The sequence below is a fragment of the Pleurodeles waltl genome, chromosome 7 (genome assembly GCF_031143425.1).
Source record: "Pleurodeles waltl isolate 20211129_DDA chromosome 7, aPleWal1.hap1.20221129, whole genome shotgun sequence".
NCBI lineage: Eukaryota > Metazoa > Chordata > Amphibia > Caudata > Salamandridae > Pleurodeles > Pleurodeles waltl.
In genome coordinates this window covers 1489517180-1489537266 of record NC_090446.1, presented here as the reverse complement: position 1 = coordinate 1489537266, position 20087 = coordinate 1489517180, and the positions used below count along the sequence as shown (strand labels likewise).

Sequence of the window (20087 nt, the reverse complement as noted above, 5' to 3'; positions counted from 1 at the left end):
TTTGTGGGAAAGGTGATGGTATCAACATGTATTATATGGAAAAAAGTACCCCCTGCCATACATGATAAGGATACAGCAAATTACTTTGGCATTCCATAACCTTATAATGGAACTATGCCTTATAGCTACATATTTTCATGAAATGCCTCAATGAGGTGCACTATTCTTATAATGTACGGCAGTGGGTACGTTATCCCTTATAATGTACGGCAGTGGGTACGTTATCCTATACATTTATACTACAGGTGAATAGAACTTGACTTCACTGTTCACCTGTGATGCTTTGCTTCATGATCTAAGTATGTTACTCTAGTTTATCTACCTCCATTACTCTTACCATGCCTTTCTGGACTGGATGGCCATTCTAGGCAAAGCCGATACTCTCAGTACACCTGCAAGTAATCACATGCCCCACCGTTTGATAGTAATCCTCAGGCAGCTAGCAATGATCAGACAGACTCCCATGCCATGGTTCACAGTACTGTCGGCTTGTTATCCTCCACCCACACAATTGTAATTGTAATTCTATTGACTACCCAATGGAAGCCTACGCTGCGCCGCTTATTGTTTCTGTTCAGTGCTCCTCCCACTCCTATGGGAAGTGCACTGCAGAGTTTATAGCATTGCAAACGTGTTTTACAAAATACAGCACTCTGAAATTGTTCTTCTCAATGCGTATTGTTCTCTTTTATTTACACTCCGTTTGTGACGGAGTATTCCATCCGCCAAGATCAAAATCAAGCCATAGTCTCTGGCTGAAACAGGGAAATGCCAGGGCAAGGACACCATTGGCTGAGGGTGGAGGTGAGGGAAGTAAGACGAGGTTTCATTCCCCTCATTGTGCTCTCCATTTTGTGCCACATTGTCATTTTGCCTTTTACTGCAAAATATGTGCCACACACATAACACACCACACTAAGAGGCAAGAGAATGAGGTCAGTTGTGTGAATCTCGTCATTGTTTGCCACACGTCAGTAGGATCCTCATCCATGAGTGGGGAAAATAAAAAAGGTCCCTCCCACTCTTCCTCCCATGATGGCAGAATCTAGAACATTGCTTCTTGGAGCCTTAAATTACACCATTTGGGGTGAACACCAGTAACCTTGAAACCAGGTGTGGCTCCTTCACTATGGTGAAGGAGTGTCGCCCCACTGGCTGTTCCAGAAGTAGAAAAATAAAACAATAGTTTTCTATTGTTATATTTTTCTGCTTCTGGGACAGCAGGGAGGCGCAGGGCTGGGCTGTAAGAGTTGGGACGGGGGAGGAGAGGAGAGTGCACTAAATGTGCAAGTGTGTTTGGCCAGCCATCTGAGGCCGGCCAAACACACATACGTACTTAGGTTTCTCCAGCCCGCATTTATTTAGCTCTTTGTTAGTACAGGAGACAAGCAGTTCTTTGCAACTAAACACTCATCAGGTTGCAGATCAAAGTCTTTCTCCTGCTCCTTGAGTGTCAGATACAAGGAAAAGAACCATATCCTCCTTTATTGATTTCCTCAGCCACTTGTTTTCAAGAATCATAAGCAAGAAGTGCTTTGCTTCACCTGGTACTGCAGTAAAGTCCTTCCGCATGCGAGGAGTGTTTTCTGTCTGTACAATTCATCTTCCATCTTCATCAAATTTGGCATCTACATTAGCACCGCAGAGGTGGAAGGCTGAGTCCTGAACCTTTTCTCTGCTCATCCAACAATTCTGCCTCCTTGTCCAAAGGAAGCTGTAAAAGCCACCAGTCTTTTCCGCTGCTGACTCCTGATAACACTAAATTAAACTGTTATTTATTGTGTGAAGTAACACAAATGGGCTCTTAATAAAATGTTCTAAATTGCATGACAGACTTCACATGGATTAAATAATGTTTCTGCCAAATATTCAAGGTCTTCTTTACCAAATAAATCTGTAAAGTAAAACACAATCTTCTGGTGGGAGTAGAGAGTAAAACAAATCACAAGTAATCCAGAAACCACTGATACAAAGATTTGGAAGTATAGTTTGGTCCCTATAAGAAACAAGACATTGTCGTAATGTTACTGGGGCATAAATGGTGTTTACTCTTTCCATATATCATCAGTCACTGGGGTCATTGTACTATCTAATATGATGCAGCTGTGAAAACCAGGGAGCAACCACAGACTCATCGTGACTGCAGCAGAAATGCAATTGATGATTCATTTTGCTATTTTTCTCAAAATTGTGGTTGATTCCCTATCTAGGGTTAATAATCATAATGAATGATGATCACAAAGTATAAAGAGCAACCTGGCTAACCAGAGGCACAATTGCAGTATACCTGAGCCAATAAAATGTTGCTCCGTGTGTCTGTAAGTAGCAACTGAACGGATAACAAAAACATTCATAAACAGTGCACAATACACATGTTCTTGTATTGTTGTAACACGATGGGATGATTGAAGAAAATGCACCATTTTCTTCATCAGTGAAACAGAATCATGATTTAAGTAAGTGCAGAGGCCATTTTCTTAAGTGCATGAAATCAAACAAACACACACATATGTTAATTTTTAAGTCTCCCATGGGTCTCCAAAAAGTATTGACTACATTTCTGTCATCTTGTGTGGACAGGGGCTTAGCGGTAAACTGCACAAAAACTAAACACATGGTCTTTAGTAAGAACTCTTCTAGAACTAATTGTGTCAGGGTGGGCAATGCAAAGCTTGAGAGGGGTCGTGCTTTGACCACTTGGGAATCACTAAGTGGGATTCCCAAACTGCAATGAGTTCGCTCATGCTGACACATAGGTCTAATGCCATCTTGCACTTCTTTAAAGCAACGTTTACTCAATAAATAGCACCTGCTCTTGAGGCCTACCGTGCTGAGGCCTTGAATGCTGCCATCTATGGAGCTGAAATTTGGGGGTACACAAACATACACAGGCTAGCAGTTGCTGTAAACAATTTTATTAGAGCCCTAGTGGCTATTCCTGTTAGTACACCACTCATCTCCCTGTGCCACGATCTAGGCATCAATGGGGTGTCTGACCATGCGCAGTTGACATCTCTCTTCTACTGGGTGCGCATGTGGTCGAACCCCCGAATTGAACATATACAGAGATAGTTTACGGGATTCAATAAGACACGACCACGCCCTCAAAACACCTTGATTGAGGTTTGTTTATAACTGGAGCAGTAGGCTGAAGTTATTGGCACTCTTGGACATTCCCGAGCAGCGGATAAACAGATTGTCAAGTCGGTGTATTGGTTTTACATTTTGGAGCACCAACATTCTAGAACCAATTTGGGCCACTTAACAGAAAGGTTCCTTGATATTAAAGCTGCTCTGTTGTTTGAGCTCTTCCTGGACATTGTACCTCTACCTCTGCTAAGAGCCTTTACCCGCAATTTAGGTATGGGTGTTTTCCTTTTAACATTTTTATAGCGCTTGGTCTGAGGGGTGTGTATCTGCTTTATGTCCTGTATGTGGGTTGGCTTCTGAGTCAATTTATCATATTATTATTGTCTGTCCAGGCTACTGCAAAGCAAGACATCAGTGGCTCCGACCTCTCTGCTTATCGCTACGGATTGCAAACTAGCATCTATTTAGAACAAATACTGCAGATCCAATTGTATACTCAGTAAGCAGATCCCTTGTCTCTGTATGGCATAAGCATTCCAAATTTTTAGGTGAGAATCGATCGAGTAACTATAAGTTTGTGGCCAAGACCAATTCACAAAGGGGCGCTGATAACCAGTAAATGCGAAATTTCCTAGCTATCGTGAAGGAAAGTTTCAATTCTATTAAGGACACGGAGGCGAGGATTATGCATATCTTTCTTCACTTTTTATTCAAACAGCAAGTTCAAAGTTAAACAAAAGAAACAAAAAATGGCAATGAGCTCCATGAGACTGCCACCATGGAAACCATCGTCCAATGAGGGTCCAGTGTTGCCGGCAGTATATATATCCACGAGCCTGTCAATCCTCCTCGACTTCGCTGCGAAAGGAATAGTAGATGTCTCAAGAGGCCGTTGTCTCTGATCCTATGGGTAGATATAAGAGGTTAAAGTAGACTAATCAATGATGCTAACTATCGAGCAACAAAAAGACTGTGGAGGTTATTCTAACTTTGGAGGAGTGTTAATCCGTCCCAAAAGTGACGGTAAAGTGACGGATATACCACCAGCCGTATTACGAGTTCCATAGGATATAATGGACTCGTAATACGGCTGGTGGTAAATCCGTCACTTTTCCGTCACTTTTGGGACGGATTAACACCTCCTCCAAAGTTAGAATAACCCCCTGTATGTCTATAAGATATTGGCTATTGCAGAAAGTATACAAGTCAAGAACCAAAGCAGACAAAATCTAACCATTAAACTTGTTAAAGAAAACATACCATTATGTATATATGTAAAATATATATATACCACCTCAGTACGAGGAGACGTGAAGTTCGGGTGGGAAAACACGTGTCCAGTGTTGGGTGGGATAATCCTCGCCTCCGTGTCCTTAATAGAATTGAAACTTTCCTTCACGATAGCTAGGAAATTTCGCATTCTATGTCAGGACCGGAGGTGAGGATTATGCAAGTTCAAAGCTTACTTACCACCAGAGCTGCATCGTGTATCGGTTCAAAATAAAACTTTTTAAAAGTAGATTCTGAAGACCAATCTGCTGCATTCATAATGTCTTCCAGTCGACCCCCAACTTGAATGGCTTTTGAGGCCATGGCACCCCGAGTCGAGTGTGCACCGAACACTTGTATATTGACACCTGCTTCAGATAAAATCCATCTAACCCACCTGGCGATGGAGGGGGATGATACTGCCTTAAAAGTTTTCTTTAATGAGATTAGAAGTTGATTCTCCCCCGGAGGTCTAAGTTCCGTTGTTACATCCTCGTAGGCCTTGAGGCAACATAATACACATAACTTAGGAGCGCTAGGGAAAGCGGGGTAAGAAACCGACCTTGTATTATTCTTAGTTCGTCTAGAAATCGTAAAAGTTACTCCTTCTGGAGAAAAAACTCTAGCAGAAATATCCAAGGCCCGTATATCCGATACCCTTTTACATGAAATAAGGCATAAAAGAATGGCCAGTTTTGCTGACAACTCCTTCCTTGACAGGTATTGATTGTCCTGCCACGAGGATAATAAATTAAGAACTAGGTTGACATCCCAGAGCTCCGAATATCTAGGTTGCGGAGGCGTGGAAAGTCTAATACCTTTAAGAAGGTTACATATCCAAGGATGTTCTCTGATCGGTTGATTATCAAGAGGAGGATGACCCGCTGGGATGGCTGATCTAAAAGAGTTTATCGTACAGTAAGCCAAACCTGAGTCCGCTAGTTCTGCAAGGAAATTCATGATATCAGTAACGCAGGCCCCCATGGGATCGAAATGTTTGTCCACACACCAGCTAGACCATCTATTCCATGCGGACCTATACCGCTTACCTGTCCCAGGTGCCCAGGCTTGTGCAATGAACTTCCTAGCTTCTTGTGAAAGTCGGCACCTGAAATCTTCCACGCTACCAGAGATAAGTGGCCTTGGAGAACCAGGGGATGGAATACACCTGCTGGATCTCGGAGAATCGAGGGAAAGACCAGAAGGCGGATTGGAGCTTCGCATGAGAGCTCCAGAAGAGTTGGAAAGCATGCCTGGGATCTCCATAGCGGGGTTATCAGAACCACTGTCGCTCTCTGGCAGCGAACTTGAGCCGAAACCCTCGGGATAAGAAGAAACGGGGGGAATGCATAACCTAGATGCGGTTCCCAGTTCTGGAGAAATGCATCCACTGCTGATGCTTCCGGATCCGGGCGCCAGCTGAAATACATAGGCAAGTGGGCATTCCATCTGGATGCAAACAGATCCACTGAGCAAGCACCCCATCGATTCATTATTGACTGAAAAATCGAGTGGTCTACTTGCCAATCGCTGGAGTCCGTTAGGAAACGGGAACTCCAATCCGCTACGACGTTCTGATCCCCTGGGAGATACTCCGCCGTGACGGATATCTGATGCTGAAGGCAAAAATGCAAAAAATCCTTCGCTAGATCTGCTAGAGCCTTCGAACGTGTCCCCCCCCAGGCGGTTTATGTATTGAACCGCTGAGACATTGTCCATGCGTAGGAGAACAACACAGGAAATTCTGTCCCGTGTTAGGGACTTAATCGCAAAAGAGCCCGCAAGAAGTTCCAGGCAATTGATGTGCATATCGAGCTCCCGAGGAGTCCAGCGTCCCCCGAATGAGATGTTCCTGCAACGCGCTCCCCAACCATGGCGACTGGCATCCGACCCTATCACTAGGTCTGGGGAGGCTCCGAAGATGGCTCTGCCATTCCATGCCTCCATGTGGTCCAGCCACCAATGTAACTCCGTCTTTGCCTCCGGAGAGAGGGAGATTAATTCGGAGTACGTGACCCCGCATCGAAGGTGATAGGCCTTGAGACGTTGGAGGGCCCTGTAGTGGAGGGGGCCCGGAAAAATGGCCTGAATCGATGATGAAAGCAGACCCACTACTCTGGCCAACTGACGCAACGAAATCCTGTCGTGTCTTAGGACCTTCTTTAATTCCTTCTTGATCTTGGAGATCTTCGGACTCAGGAGACTGAGGGATGCTGACCGGGAGTCTATTAGGAAACCTAGAAAAGTCATGGTTTGAGAAGGGAGAAGATCTGACTTCTGTTGGTTGATCACAAAACCTAGTGTCTGCAGAAGCACAATAGCTGTGTTCAAATTGGATATAAGCTGGGATCGGGATTGATCCATGGGAAGGATGTCGTCCAGATAAATGATAAGATGAATTTCCTGCGACCGGAGAACCTCCACTACAGGTTTGAGGAGTTTGGTAAAGCACCATTGTGCCGATGATAGACTGAATGGGAGAGAGGTGAACTCGAACACCTGATCTCTCCACTAAAATTGTAGAAACCTGCGGTGAGGTGGAAAGATCGGGACTGTGAGATAAGCATCCTTGAGGTCCAGGCGGACCATCCAGTCCTCTTTCAGTAGGAGATCCCAAAGCAAGTGAATGCCCTCCATTTTGAAATGCCTGTATGTTACCCATTCGTTGAAAGACCGGAGATTGATGACCGGGCGAAAACCTTTGTCCTTCTTCTCTACAAGGAAGATGTTGCTTAAGAAGCCTCTGGGATGCAAGGACGTGACGCATATGGCTTCTTTTTGGAGGAGATCCTGAACCTCCGTATCTATGAGATTGGACTCTGTCATTGAAAAAACTAAAGGAATGGGTAGAGAGTCCTGGATTGCGGTTCCCCAAAATTCTATTTGAAAACCGGAGACTGTTTGTAGCACCCAAGCATCGGAGGTGATACGATTCCAAGCATCTTTGAAGAAGCGTAACCTCCCTCCAAATTTTTTGAGGGGAAAAAGGGGTAAGCCTTACCAGAGGGTCCTCCCGGGGCATTACTTTCTCCCCGGGCAAGTCTATTCGCTCTGCCTTTTCCTCTGCCTCTGCTGGGGTAGAAAGTTCCCTGGCGACCGTCACGCCAACCGTTGTTTCTGTAGGGAGCGAGGCCTTGTTGGAAATGGCGGCTGGAAGAGCGACCCCTGCCTCGTCCGGACCCTCCAAAAACCTTATTCGGAAAGATCTTTTTAATAGAGGTCTGCGCCTTATCCAGTGCTGAGAAGGTGGCCACAAACTTTCCCAATTCCTTCACAAAAGGATCACCAAATAAGTTGCCTTGGGCAATAGCCCCTGCCTCCGAGTTGGAAAGTTCCCCCAATTTAGGGTCAATTTTTATAAGCAAAGATCTGCGCCTTTCAGCCGAGAGGGCACAGTTTGCGTTGCCCAAGAGACATACAGCTCTCTGGGCCCACCCCGCTACAACGTCAGTTGGAAGGGGTGAGTTTGACTGTTTGGCACGTTCTGCCAGTTGAATTATTTGAGAAAGGGGGCCTAACACATCCAGGAGTTTGTCCTGGCACGTCCTCCAGGATCTATCTATACCCTTTTTAGGGTCCTTCAGGTACTTGTAAAAAAAGGTACACAACTTCGGATCGATATCCGGCGTGGCTGCCACCTTGTCAACTAATGGTGGACGTGGGCATTCCGCTTTCAACCGGGAGCGCACCTCCTTATCAAGAGGTTGTCTAATTTTTGAGGCCACGTACTCAGCCACCTTGTGGTCTGGTATCCATTCCGAAGAATGAGGATGATCAATTCCTTCAGGTTCAAACATGTCTGATTCAGAATTATCAGAATCAAAAATTTCTTGCAAAGAAGCTCCAGGACGCCAAGGGCGACCGGTCTTATCGTCCTCCAAAGAGGAGGAGTCCCCATATGAGTCACTCTTGCTGAAGGCGCCAGATAACAGCAAGACGTCTTCAAGGTGCCCCGCGTCGTGCTTGCGCGCTTTCTTGGGGACTGAAGAGGATCTACCTTCCGTCCCCGTCGCGCCAAACATGCCCGTCCCTTCGGAAACTTGTTCCGTGAGCTGCGCTACGCTATCTCTAAGAGGAGGGAGGGCTTGAGATATGGCCTGAGAAAACAACATATCCATTCCTGGGGGAAGGGAACGGTGAGATGGGCCCTCACATGGGGACATATTGGCGATAGATTCATTGTCCTGTGTGGACTGCATCTTGTGACTCATAGGATTTTGGCAGACAAAAACACCCAGAAAAATCTACAAAGGGTAAGAAAAACCCCTATCCAATTCTGCCAGCAGTGAAAGCTGTAATGTATTGAAAATGAAAAAGTCTTCCCACTGGGGTCAATAACAACCGTAACAAACGGTGTTCGTTGGATAGGGAAAAGCCGAGGCTTAATTATTTCCTCAAGAATGTGAAAAAATTGCGTGCTGAGCGCCGAGGCTTCTCGAGCGCTCAACACGCGTGTAAAAAATGTGAGGAATTTGTAGCGCGCGCGCCCTCTAGAGGGCCCGACCCGAAGAAAAAATGCGCTCGGGCAGGAGCCTGCTGCGCTGAGGAGACGCGTGTAAATAAATACCGTGTACAGGCAAATTCAAGAAGGTAGAACGTGCGCAAGCAGTAACGCGTTAAAATTAAAGCGCGTTGAATAATAAACGCTCAGAGGCAGAAAGGCACTTATCTTGTCCTGAGCAGTGAAGAAAGAGGAGGATTGACAGGCTCGTGGATATATATACTGCCGGCAACACTGGACCCTCATTGGACGATGGTTTCCATGGTGGCAGTCTCGTGGAGCTCATTGCCGTTTTTTGTTTCTTTTGTTTAACTTTGAACTTGCTGTTTGAATAAAAAGTGAAGAAAGATATGCATAATCCTCGCCTCCGGTCCTGACATAGAATTTAATGGCTGGCTATGTTGTTTCTAACAAAAGGACTTTGAGTATCCAGGCCACTTAAGAATCGATGGTTTCACTAGAGCTTATTGATTTTTTATTGCTTTTAATGATCAGGCTGCATTGTATTTATTGATATAATAGACTTTTATTAGGTTTGCTCATCGGTGCAAGGTGCTATAAGCAGTTTTGTGGATTATGAGTTGATTCTGATCTCTTAATGGTGTACAACCCCTGCACCACCTTTTAGGCAATCGTTGCTAGGAGAGCTAAAGTCAGAGGAAATGTGTGGGGTTTTTTCGGGGTTACAGTTCGCACTGGCTTAGTATTGTGTATTTTGTTTACCCAGTGCTAAAGCTATACTGATTTTTACTGGGAGTTATGTGTTTTTAAGGTCGGTGTACTAAATAAGGTTAAATTGAACACACAAATATTACTCTTGACTAAAACATAATCAAAACAGGAAAGTCATTTTCCTTTTTTCAGATAGGAAATAAATTATTTATAAAGGTTACTACAGAATGAATTTGAACTATTATTCTATTCAAATGCAAAATTATTCCAGCGGTTTCTAGGGGCAAATAAATGTACAAAATAAATGAAATCCACCTGTGACTATTCAGCATTAGAACATTGTGTGGAATTAGATTATGTGCTTAGATAGGAAATAAAAGGAAGTACATATATTTCAAACAGCATGCAGCCAACTTTTAAATAACTTCAATTGTTTTGCAGGGTTGGCATTCTGTACAAATATGTACTTTGCAGTTTGAAAGGAAGCATGTAAACCAAACATGTCAGTACTGAAAAATAGTTCCAGTGTTTGATTTAGGCTTTGTAAAATGTCATGAAAGAGATAGAGGGTTTAAATCTTAGACAAATAACAAGCCTCATCCTGTGTTTCTTGTTTCGTGTAACTGGCAATCTGTATACAAATATAATTCCCAAACTCATCTGCAATGTGTAGTACATCCCTGACAGAGAGCAAAGCAGTTATTGAAGTGTATTCGCTGCCCCAAAAGAGATTTACATGTATTTGCATGTAGCGTAATTACACAAGGCATTGGTGAACCAAGTGGCTGGATTGTGAGATGCTTACCTTGCTCTGATGAGCAACAACTTTCTTCTCTCTTCACTTTCACGGGCCATCCTCTCACTTCAGCTCAGGGGATGAACAGCATCAGGAATTATTTCAACAGGACAGGATGCTGTGTTTGCTCTTGGTTGGCGATCATGATCCAGGAAGTGATGAATGTATAAGGACTGCAGCCATACTTTGTTTGGGATTACTTGTAGTATTGGGCTGAAGAGAGGCTCAGAATACACAAGCCCCAGAGACCCACATATCTTCTTGCTTAGCCATAAAAAGAGGCATTGAGGGGCAAGGCAGCAGATTGCAAACAGGTTAATGTACCTTAGTCACTCCTTGCTCCCCAAACCACAGCCCTAAATGTGTATATCCTGATGCTCACTATATCCTGGTGCTGTCCAGTGACCAGAGGCCTTTCTTTTGGATCTGCCACCTCTGTGTGTGTAGCACTTGTCTGTTGTGACTACCCTCTGGCATATTGTGATCTTTACCCACATGTCAGAGTACAGTGTCTAGACAAAGGGGCCTGTATGATGCTCTGTCTCCATGGTTTTGACCAATTACCCCCACCCCCGTTCCCCCCTCAAGTGACAAAAGTCCCAGTGTTTGGACCTGAATTTGAAATATTATAAACATCTCTGGGGCAGTGAAAGAAAGACTTCTTTCTTGAGATTAATTATTCTCTTTCGGTGCACTGTTAGAGACAACACTAATGTTTGCAACAACTTTCCAGCAGTTGTGAGCCACGTGATTGTTAATGGCATCCAAACCAGACCTTTACATGGAACAAGGACACTGATCACACGTGCACTCAGGTGCCATGTAAGACGCACCTGCTAGCTACATGTCTATTATCACTTGGGTAAAGAGCACAAGGTATACTCTACAGGCTGAAAAACCGCAGGGTCTACTGCACCCCACAGTGGACAACTAAAAGAATGTTGCCTCTTGTCCTCCTCTGCACAAGGGGAAACATTCTTTTGAAATGATCATGTAACATTTGGGCTTAAATTCTGTTTTTACTGTCATGTGCAGCCTGTGAATAAAGTTGGCCTATGCTCTTCAGTCATTACGCTTGATAGCAACATAAATAATCTAGTGAGGCCTGTCTACATCCAGAAAAGTGAGCATGAACAACTACTTGCTGTCCATCCTCCATCACCCCTCACACACACACACTCTACAGGCACTAAGCATGCACATACAAAGATTCACTGAGAAAAGTTCACAAACTTATCAGAACCTATAAGCATGGAAAGAAAACAATTATTATTAGAGTAGACCCTAATGCATACTATAGCTAAAAGGTCTTACAGGAGATGTGATGTAGATGATGCTCAATGAAATCAATAGACCAAAATCCCCAAATAAGTTCCATATATTGAGAAACTATACTGTTGGACCATGACAATATTTGGGGTGGGGGGTGGTTGACACTGAAAACCCATAAACCAACATGCTTAGCAAGAGAAAAGAGATCTAGTTTCTGGAATCCACGACAAGAAGGGTTTGGCCTACCAGGGTAATCTCAGAGTCAACTGTTACGGCTCTTTTTATCTATACATAGATGTAATGTTAACAAACACAAGCATCACCAAAACATTTGTTACCAGTTTAGAATTCATATGTGTTTGTCTTTTTCTTTCCAGAATGAAAATGGCTGCTACTGGATTAAATACAACAAATGGTACCTCCCTCTACAGTGAATACGCTGAGCTTCAAAACACCATGAAGGTTGTCACTGCTGTTATGTTCAGTATTATTCTTCTGATGGGGGTGACTGGCAATGGTACTGTCATCTGGATCACTGGGTGCAAGCTGAGAAAGACCATCAACACCATTTGGTTCTTGAACCTGGCTATTGCAGATTTCATCTCCACCTTCCTGATCTTTGCCACCCTCTTGTACCTGGCCCTGGATCTCAACTGGCCCTTTGGCTCAGTAACTTGTAAGTTGCTCAATTGCACCTTCGGACTCAGTATCTACACCAGTATTCTGCTCTTGAGTGCCATCAGCATTGATAGGTGTGTCCTGGTTCTCTTCCCAGTGTGGTGTCAGAACTACAGAACTAACAAGCTGATCACCACTGTCTGCTTGTTTATTTGGGCTCTCTCCATCTCGCTTGTCCCAGGCTCTTTTATGTTCTCAGAAATGTCCACAGCGCACAACCGGAGCACCTGCAAGAACGTGGACATCTTTGAAGACTGGGAGCAGCAGGAGGCTGATGTCTTCACCGTTTGCCTCTTCCTCTATCAGTTTCTTATTCCTTTGACAATCATCTTAATTTCCTACGCAATCATCGTTTTTTCCATCAAGAAGAAACGTCTGAATAGATCCAACAGGCCCCTATTGGTCATCACCGGGGTTGTTTTCTCATTCTTCCTCTGCTGGTTGCCATACCACGGCTTAGCTCTGGCACGGATAACTGTCAGCCACCTCCCGCCGCTTGTATATTATGTGGCAATTCCACTCTCCAAGTGCCTTGCCATGTTTAACAGCTGTATCAATCCAATCCTCTATGTCTTTATAGGGCATGAATTTAAAGACATTATAAGAAAGTCCCTTCTCCAAGTTTTCAAGTCTGCATTTGAGGAAATGCCTCACACCAGGGTCTAAGCAGACAGAAAACATGTTGCCAATGCAGGCTGAAAGCACAGGGTGTTATCCAATGGTCAAGCTACTCTTTGGCTTGAGAAGGAGAATCTGACCTTCATCTAAATCAGCTTGCCAATATTGTGCTCTGTGATGTCACTGGCTAATCAAATGTGGCCCTGTATGCATCACTGAGATGTTTCTCTAAACACAAGACTACTATAACTGTTGACCATCCTGGTGAAAGGACTTTTTATGCTGTGGAACTGTGGTAAATCATAATTGCAATGTTGGTATTTGAAGGTAAGCTCATGGTTCTTTCAGCCGTAGCGTACAGGAAGGATGTATCGCCCCATGAGTGACATCATTGAACATTGAACATTCCTTATGATGATGAAGGGACAGCGGTGGCAATCTTATGTGCAGGGGCCATGGATTTTGACCAGCAATAGTGACCTCATACTTTTAAACCAACACAACTTCATGGGTGGCATCCCCACACCTCGACACAGAGGGCAATTCTGGGAGACCATTATACTTCAGACACCATGTTTTCTTCTGGCTCGATCTGAAATCTCTGACATATTTGATGTGAATGCTGCATTGTATGAGTGAGGACCCTAGACTATGATGACAATGCACGCAGGTGGATAACCATCCACTGGGTACAAAGTCAGACTAGAGATGCTACGACTAATGCAAATGGATCTATATCGTTTTGAACGGTACAGTCTCTTGTGCATGACTTGATTCGATCCAAGGAGTGCCTCCTGAGAGAACTTCTAGATGAACAATTTGTTTTTAGTGTTTGCACACTAGGGCTCATTGCAGAGTACTCCTACCTTGAATGGCTTTTACACTGGCACAAATGGCTTAGGAAGAAAATAACTTGACAACTGCATCTGTGTATCCTGTCCTGGCTCACTGTCTGTCAGGGCACCGGATGCCTTGTCAACTGTTGCAGCCATGCCTGTGGTCAATATTAAAGTATGACTGGTGAGAAGGTGGCATGGTGGTTTGATGCTAGGCTATTTTGTAAAATCATCTGGCATTTCAAAATAAAGAACTATGATTACGTGCCATTGCCACACTATGTCACCAACGTCTTGAGTTGTTGGAAAGAGCCAACCTAAAGTCAACAGTGTGATGGAACCTAAACACTACGGACAGTGGTGAATTTGTTACCAACCAGGACCTACAAAAAATCATGGTCCTATGTGTGAGAATCCAGAGGTTGGGGAAGAGCCATGGACTGAGCAAGCACGTCATGTTCTCCAGTGTAGACATATGCCTTCCCATGGGAGGCGATGTGATATGCAAACGGTACATTCAGAATAAAGTCAGTCTGAGCTGAGTTGAGGAGCAGGGTGAAGTATGAATGAGTGAAGTGATTATAACATGTTTAAACTGTTCTTTAAAATGTATCATAAGTTATTTCAAACAAAGGGTGGCAGAAATACTGCATCAATAGGTGCCAGGCTCCACCCTTTGTGTTCTGCACCGAAAAGCATGAGAAACCCGAAATGTCAGTCATGCTCAAAAACAGGAGTGAGCATACTCTCAGCGAGTGCAGAAAGCACTCACATTCCACAGGTTGGATTTGAGACATTTACCCAAAATTGATTGTATTGATAAATCCCACTTGAAATGTAAAAACATTTATGACAGTCCCTGGCAACATGGACCTCTGCATTTACAGGAACAAGGCCAGGTGGAAGCCAAATAAGGAGAAAGTTTAAATGTAGTAAAGTAAAATATGCAGATACTAAGATTGTTATTCTCATGGGGAATCCCCTACATAAGGCCAGTTCTTGGTTCCCTTTACTCACCACCCAGTGAGAAATGAAACTTGTACTGCAGTCCCCTTAAGAAGTATTGTGGGACGTTTTCCTTATTTTCATCGTTGCCATTAACAGGTTAATGCTCAGATACTTTGTATAGGAGGCTCACATGAATTCATTCAAACACCTTGTTGGTGATGTTATGTTTAGTAGCAGTTTCATTTAAAAGTGTTATTGTTGTTCAATTTAAAATAAACTTACTGCTAATTTCAAAATAAAAATACTTAATTAAAAGACAAATAGGTACGAAGGGCCGATGTTATAAAGCATTACAGTCGCAAATTCCACGATCCATACATTTTAAAAATAGGCTTTCTGAACTGCAAGATGTGTTTCAGGAAACAAGCTGAATCACATTTAGGAAGGGGCGTGAAAAAGGGTCTCCCCTCTGATAGAGCGTTCCAGCCTAATAATTTACCTGTAGTTTGGACGCTCTTTTGGCCGATGAATCTTTTGGCTAAGTGGGACCCTCTCCACCCTTAATCAGTCAATTTAATTAAACCAGTAATCAATAACGAACATAAGCAATGCCCTGATCAACATAACACTTAACAATTAATCCAGAATACATTTCGGCGAACCCTGACCTTTCAGTCAGGAATAACCACACCAGTTTATTCAAAGTTAGTGAATTTATTTCCCTATATTAATAAAGCTAGCACAATATAGATGTGTCTCATCACCAAATGATAAACATAAATGAACATTAATAGCTGTCCATAACGGTGAAACAGATGCAATCTATGCAGCATTTGAATAACAAGGCATTCGATGATGGCAATGCAAATCACTAAAACTATAATCTGTAATGAGCTAATTGCATACATTTAGTCAGCATAACAAGGTCTCAAATTGCATCGTGCGACAAAAGGAATCCTCATCTAACCTCAAATCAGCATCGGCATGTGGGACTTCATGCAAAAAAAACAATTTAGCAACATTAATTTGGAAAACTCCTAACTAAGGCGCTCATCAAAAATCAGCAGTTGGTTACCTAAAAGAAACACAATGCAACTGTACAATTTCCTTTCATATTTACCAATTACGATCAGCATTCAAGGAAGTCTTCGTCTCACAGGTACCGTTTCTCGATCAGCATGGGACGGGGCAAAGGGGCAGGGGTGGACGGGGCAGTTGCCTCACGGCGGCAAGATAAACTACTACTTCATGCAAAGGGACAAATCAAAGTTAAAGTCTCTAGGGTAAGAATCATTTAAGTCTCTTTCTCTCGATTAGAGAAAGAATCAAAGTCTCTCAAAATGGCGTCGAACATCAAAGATGACGAGTAATGGCTGCTGGGTGCAATGGCAGGTAAAGGCTGGTAAAAGGCTGGTAATGGCTACTTTCTTCTTGTACACCTGGTTTAAATAGACAACAGTTCAAATCCAGTAGGGTCTTCCATTGGAGGGTTCATAGGTTGGCTTCAAATTATCCAATCAAAAACAACAGTTCTCAAGCTTTTACTTAAGCATACATTATCCTTGGAGACGGGTACGCAAGTTGCAACATTTTATGCCAATTAACTCACTTTCAGAGCTTCCATTGTCCGCACCTGCAGATTGACCTTGGAGCAAAGAGAAAAATGCCAGGCTGGCACGAAACCTTAAGATAAGCATGTGAACGATCTCAGTGGAAAAGTACAGCTTCAAGCAGAAATACACGTTTAATAGCACATTGGAAAAATACGAGCATCTAAATCGTGAGACCAGGCAACTAGGCCGAAGCCTGCACTAAAGTAATGCTAAGCTAAAACATTTCAAACAAGCAAATCATAGCACACGTTTATGATTATGTCGGATTAGTGCAATTCTAATACATCACGTTATATAAAGCACGCTTATAAATGTTGGCAAACTACTCTGAGGGCACATTTTGTCCCCGTACAATCTTTATTAGTTCGGTTAAAGTCACACATGATTATTTCACACTACGTTTATGCGTTAATAAATGTAAAACCTTCATTTCTGCTTCATCAATCCCTCCTCTGATGACTACTTGTCATCACACCAAATCATGCCCACAAATTTTATCCCATTAAAATTCTGTCAGTTCTCTTTTCCTTTTAATTCCCCTAGTTTTCGCTTTATATTCTTCTGCCATTCTTTTCATTATTTTCTCTTCCTTCCGTCTTTTAATTCTTTCCATAATCATTATTATTCGCCTTTTTATTCCCCAAATTCCAAATATGCAAATCAGTACTATCAAAATTCCCTGTATTATTTTTAGTAATATTTCATTCCAAATTCCCCCAATCCAATTTCCCACTGAAGCAAGTCCTTTTCCAACCTTCTCCCACACTCCTGGTACTTTCAATTCCTTCAAATCTGCACTCTCTTTTGTTAGATTAGCAAGCATAGTTTTAATTTTCACACTGTTGTCGGGAATATACGTGCAACAGTGGCGCTCACCAAGCATTTTGCAAACGCCGCCATCCTTTGCTAAAAGAATGTCTAAGGCAAGCCTGTTTTGAAGAGTCATAGCTCTTTCCGCTGCAAGTTCAGCATCTATCAGGATTATAGCACCTGAAAACTTTGTCAACATGTTATCCACTATAGTAGACAACTTTCTTATTTTGATGGAATTCAACACAACTCCCAATGAAGGAATCATGGCTCCAAATATATCTCCTACCACAGCAGCTGCGGTCTCTCTTTTCTGGATACGATGGGATCCAGATGTCTTTGGAATCATCGATAGGTCATCCAGTTGATAAACCTTTGGGAACACTGTACCCAAATAACATCTCCCCCACCATCCCTTTGGAAGACGATAATAGGCATTATACCCACAAATGTAATATACACCTGGTATGACAGGGTCAAGTCCGTTCATCATGAATGTCCATTTGGCCTTAAAGATAAACGTGTGTTTACACTCACTCGCTCCTACGAAAATGTTATCATAATAAGACTCACCACGATATATACAAAATTTCCCTACATGCCAAGCATCTAAAGCAATTCTCCCTTGTGTCTTTATTGCGGCAAAATCATAATTATCTACTGAAGTCCTTTTATGTAATTCTTTTTCTAATTTCGCATTCATTTGTGCCCTTCTATCATCTGTGCGATCTAAAAAGCTTATTTCTATTGCAGAGAGCGAGCATGTAAGGTTTTCCCTATGAGCGTGAGCCGTTTCAAAAGGTTGCATTGGCTCGAAAAATTCCCTCATTATTTTAGCATCCCAATCTTTAGCAATCTGGCTTAGCTGCGCTATTATAGGAACATATGCAAAGGTAACATCATAATTCGAGTAGAAGTACTGTATGTTAGTTTGACCATAAAATCTAGACATTACTATACTACACGTAATCCCGTATGTAAGAGGCATGTGGTGATAAGTCACCCCTTCCTTTACTGATGTCGGTATCTGTGTACACACATAACAATCTTTCGCATCCATAGTCTCAACATATTCTGTTAATAAGCGATAGAAAACATTATACGAAAGTTCTTTCTTATCATGCAAGTGTCTCTCATCTAATTCTAGTCTTTTCAGTGCGGTTAGTTCAGTAACAGTAACAGGAGCAAAAGTAGAAGCGTCAATTTTCTCATTCGCACCCTTACCATGCATTCCAAATACGATCGCCATTATTATTAGTACACATGCAATTACCAAGCCTATACACACGTATTTACAATAATTCTTTCTACTGTTCTGCGTCATGATCTCTATAGAATCAGAGAGCTAGAAGCACCTATAAAGAAACTATTTAGCAATTCAGTTACAAAGCTAAACGAGCGCAATGTTCACACCGTCTTCTTCAGGAGGCCAGTCACTTATCGGTTAGCAGCATTTGTCTCAATTCGGCAATAACTCAGTCTTTTATCAGTTCAGCAAGTGTCTTATCCGGTTTAGCAATGTCTCAGCTGGTTGTTTGTATCACGTTATATTGTAGCAAGCAATGTCATTTATTACCCTTTCAATCGACAGAGTCCATAAAACTTTTCTTTTCTATTGGTATCTCTTCTTCTTCGTTCTCGAGGCTAAGAGATACAAACTCGTCAGTCCAATCGTCATGAACTACATATGCCCATTCAGGACCGGAATATCTTCTGTTTGGTATCCTTTTTCTTTTCAATTTTGCCTCTCTCTTTGACTCTGCCTCACTGGTACTTTCCACTTTTGTCAAGTCTTTTTCTTCACTCGGGGATGGTACCACGACAGTCACTTCCTTTCTTTTCTCTTTCACTTTTGGCCTTTCTCCGTCATTCAAACTCTCTTTAGTCCTTTGTTTTATTGGTGATATACTTAGTCTCCTCTTTGCACCGTGTCCATTTGATGGACCTGCGACCTTTTCTGTGGCAGCTTGAACTGTTTCGTTCTGTTCTGCCTTGTCCCCTCCTTCTGGGGAATCAATCACGTTCTCTTTTTCTTTTTCTGTATCGTCCGCTTCTGGGAAAGCCCTCCTCTGATCAGGCTCTCCTTCTTTTTCACCTCTTTCGAGCCCTTCGTCACCGTTGCTTTCTTCAGACTCTTTATCACTTTCAGCTGCTTCAGGCTCTTTATCACCTTCAGCTGCTTCAGGCTCTTTGCTACCCTCAGCTGCTTCAGGTTCTTTGTCACCTTCAGCTGCTTCGTCGCTGTCTGAACTTTCTCCTTGGTCTTCCCCAAGTGAGTTGGTCGCTTCGTCCTCAGAGAATATCTCTCTCTCTTCCGTTCCTGTCTCTTCGCTTTTAGTTTGGTTTTGCTCTGTCTCAGCGCTCAGCACTGTTTTATCAGGCACTGGCAGTTTCAGCGCTTCAACTTCCTCATCTGTGGGACACAACACTTTCTTTGTGTGACTGGCGTGAATCCAGTTGGGAACTCCCGCACACTTCACAGCGGTAGTGGTTGTCAGGATCACTTGGAAAGGGCCTTTCCAACGGGGTTCCAGACACGACTTTCTCACGTGCTTCTTTACCACGACCCAGTCACCTGCTTTCAGTGCGTGTCCTGGACCTTGGATCGGTGGCAAGGTGGTTGCTTCCACCTGGTGAGAGAAAGAGCGAACCACGTCAGCCAGACCTTTGCAGTAGTCTAACACCATATCATCTGTAATATTCAAAAGCGCGTTTGCGGGAACTGCAGGAAGTCTCATAGCCCTGCCCATGAGAATTTCGTGCGGAGACAATCCAGTCTTTCTATCAGGAGTGTTTCTCATTGACATTAGCACCAAGGGCAATGCGTCAGGCCATTTCAAATTTGTCGATGCACATATTTTCGCCATTCTTGATTTCAGTGTACCATTCATTTGCTCCACCAGTCCTGAGGCTTCAGGGCGATAGCTACAATGCAGTTTTTGCTCAATATTCAGCGCTGCGCAGAGTAACTTTATCACCTCGTT

The 20087-nt window shown here is 43.1% G+C and overlaps 1 protein-coding gene across 3 annotated transcripts in view; it reads left to right on the top strand.

Annotated features, from left to right (window-relative positions):
* The window catches only part of LOC138246558 (chemerin-like receptor 1), a 314771-nt gene extending 295023 nt beyond the window's left edge, over positions 1 to 19748 (top strand). For 2 of the 3 annotated variants that reach the window (XR_011194305.1, XR_011194306.1), the window contains exons 3-4: positions 11978 to 13251; positions 13320 to 19748. Coding sequence is in view for 1 of the 3 variants with exons in the window: in XM_069201234.1 (XP_069057335.1) it covers positions 11979 to 12944 (966 nt within the window). In the remaining 2 variants the exon portion in view is untranslated. Of the gene's footprint in view, positions 1 to 11977 lie in introns of all 3 variants that reach the window. The other variant, XM_069201234.1, reaches the window with a different exon arrangement.
* Positions 19749 to 20087: the final 339 nt, after the last annotated feature.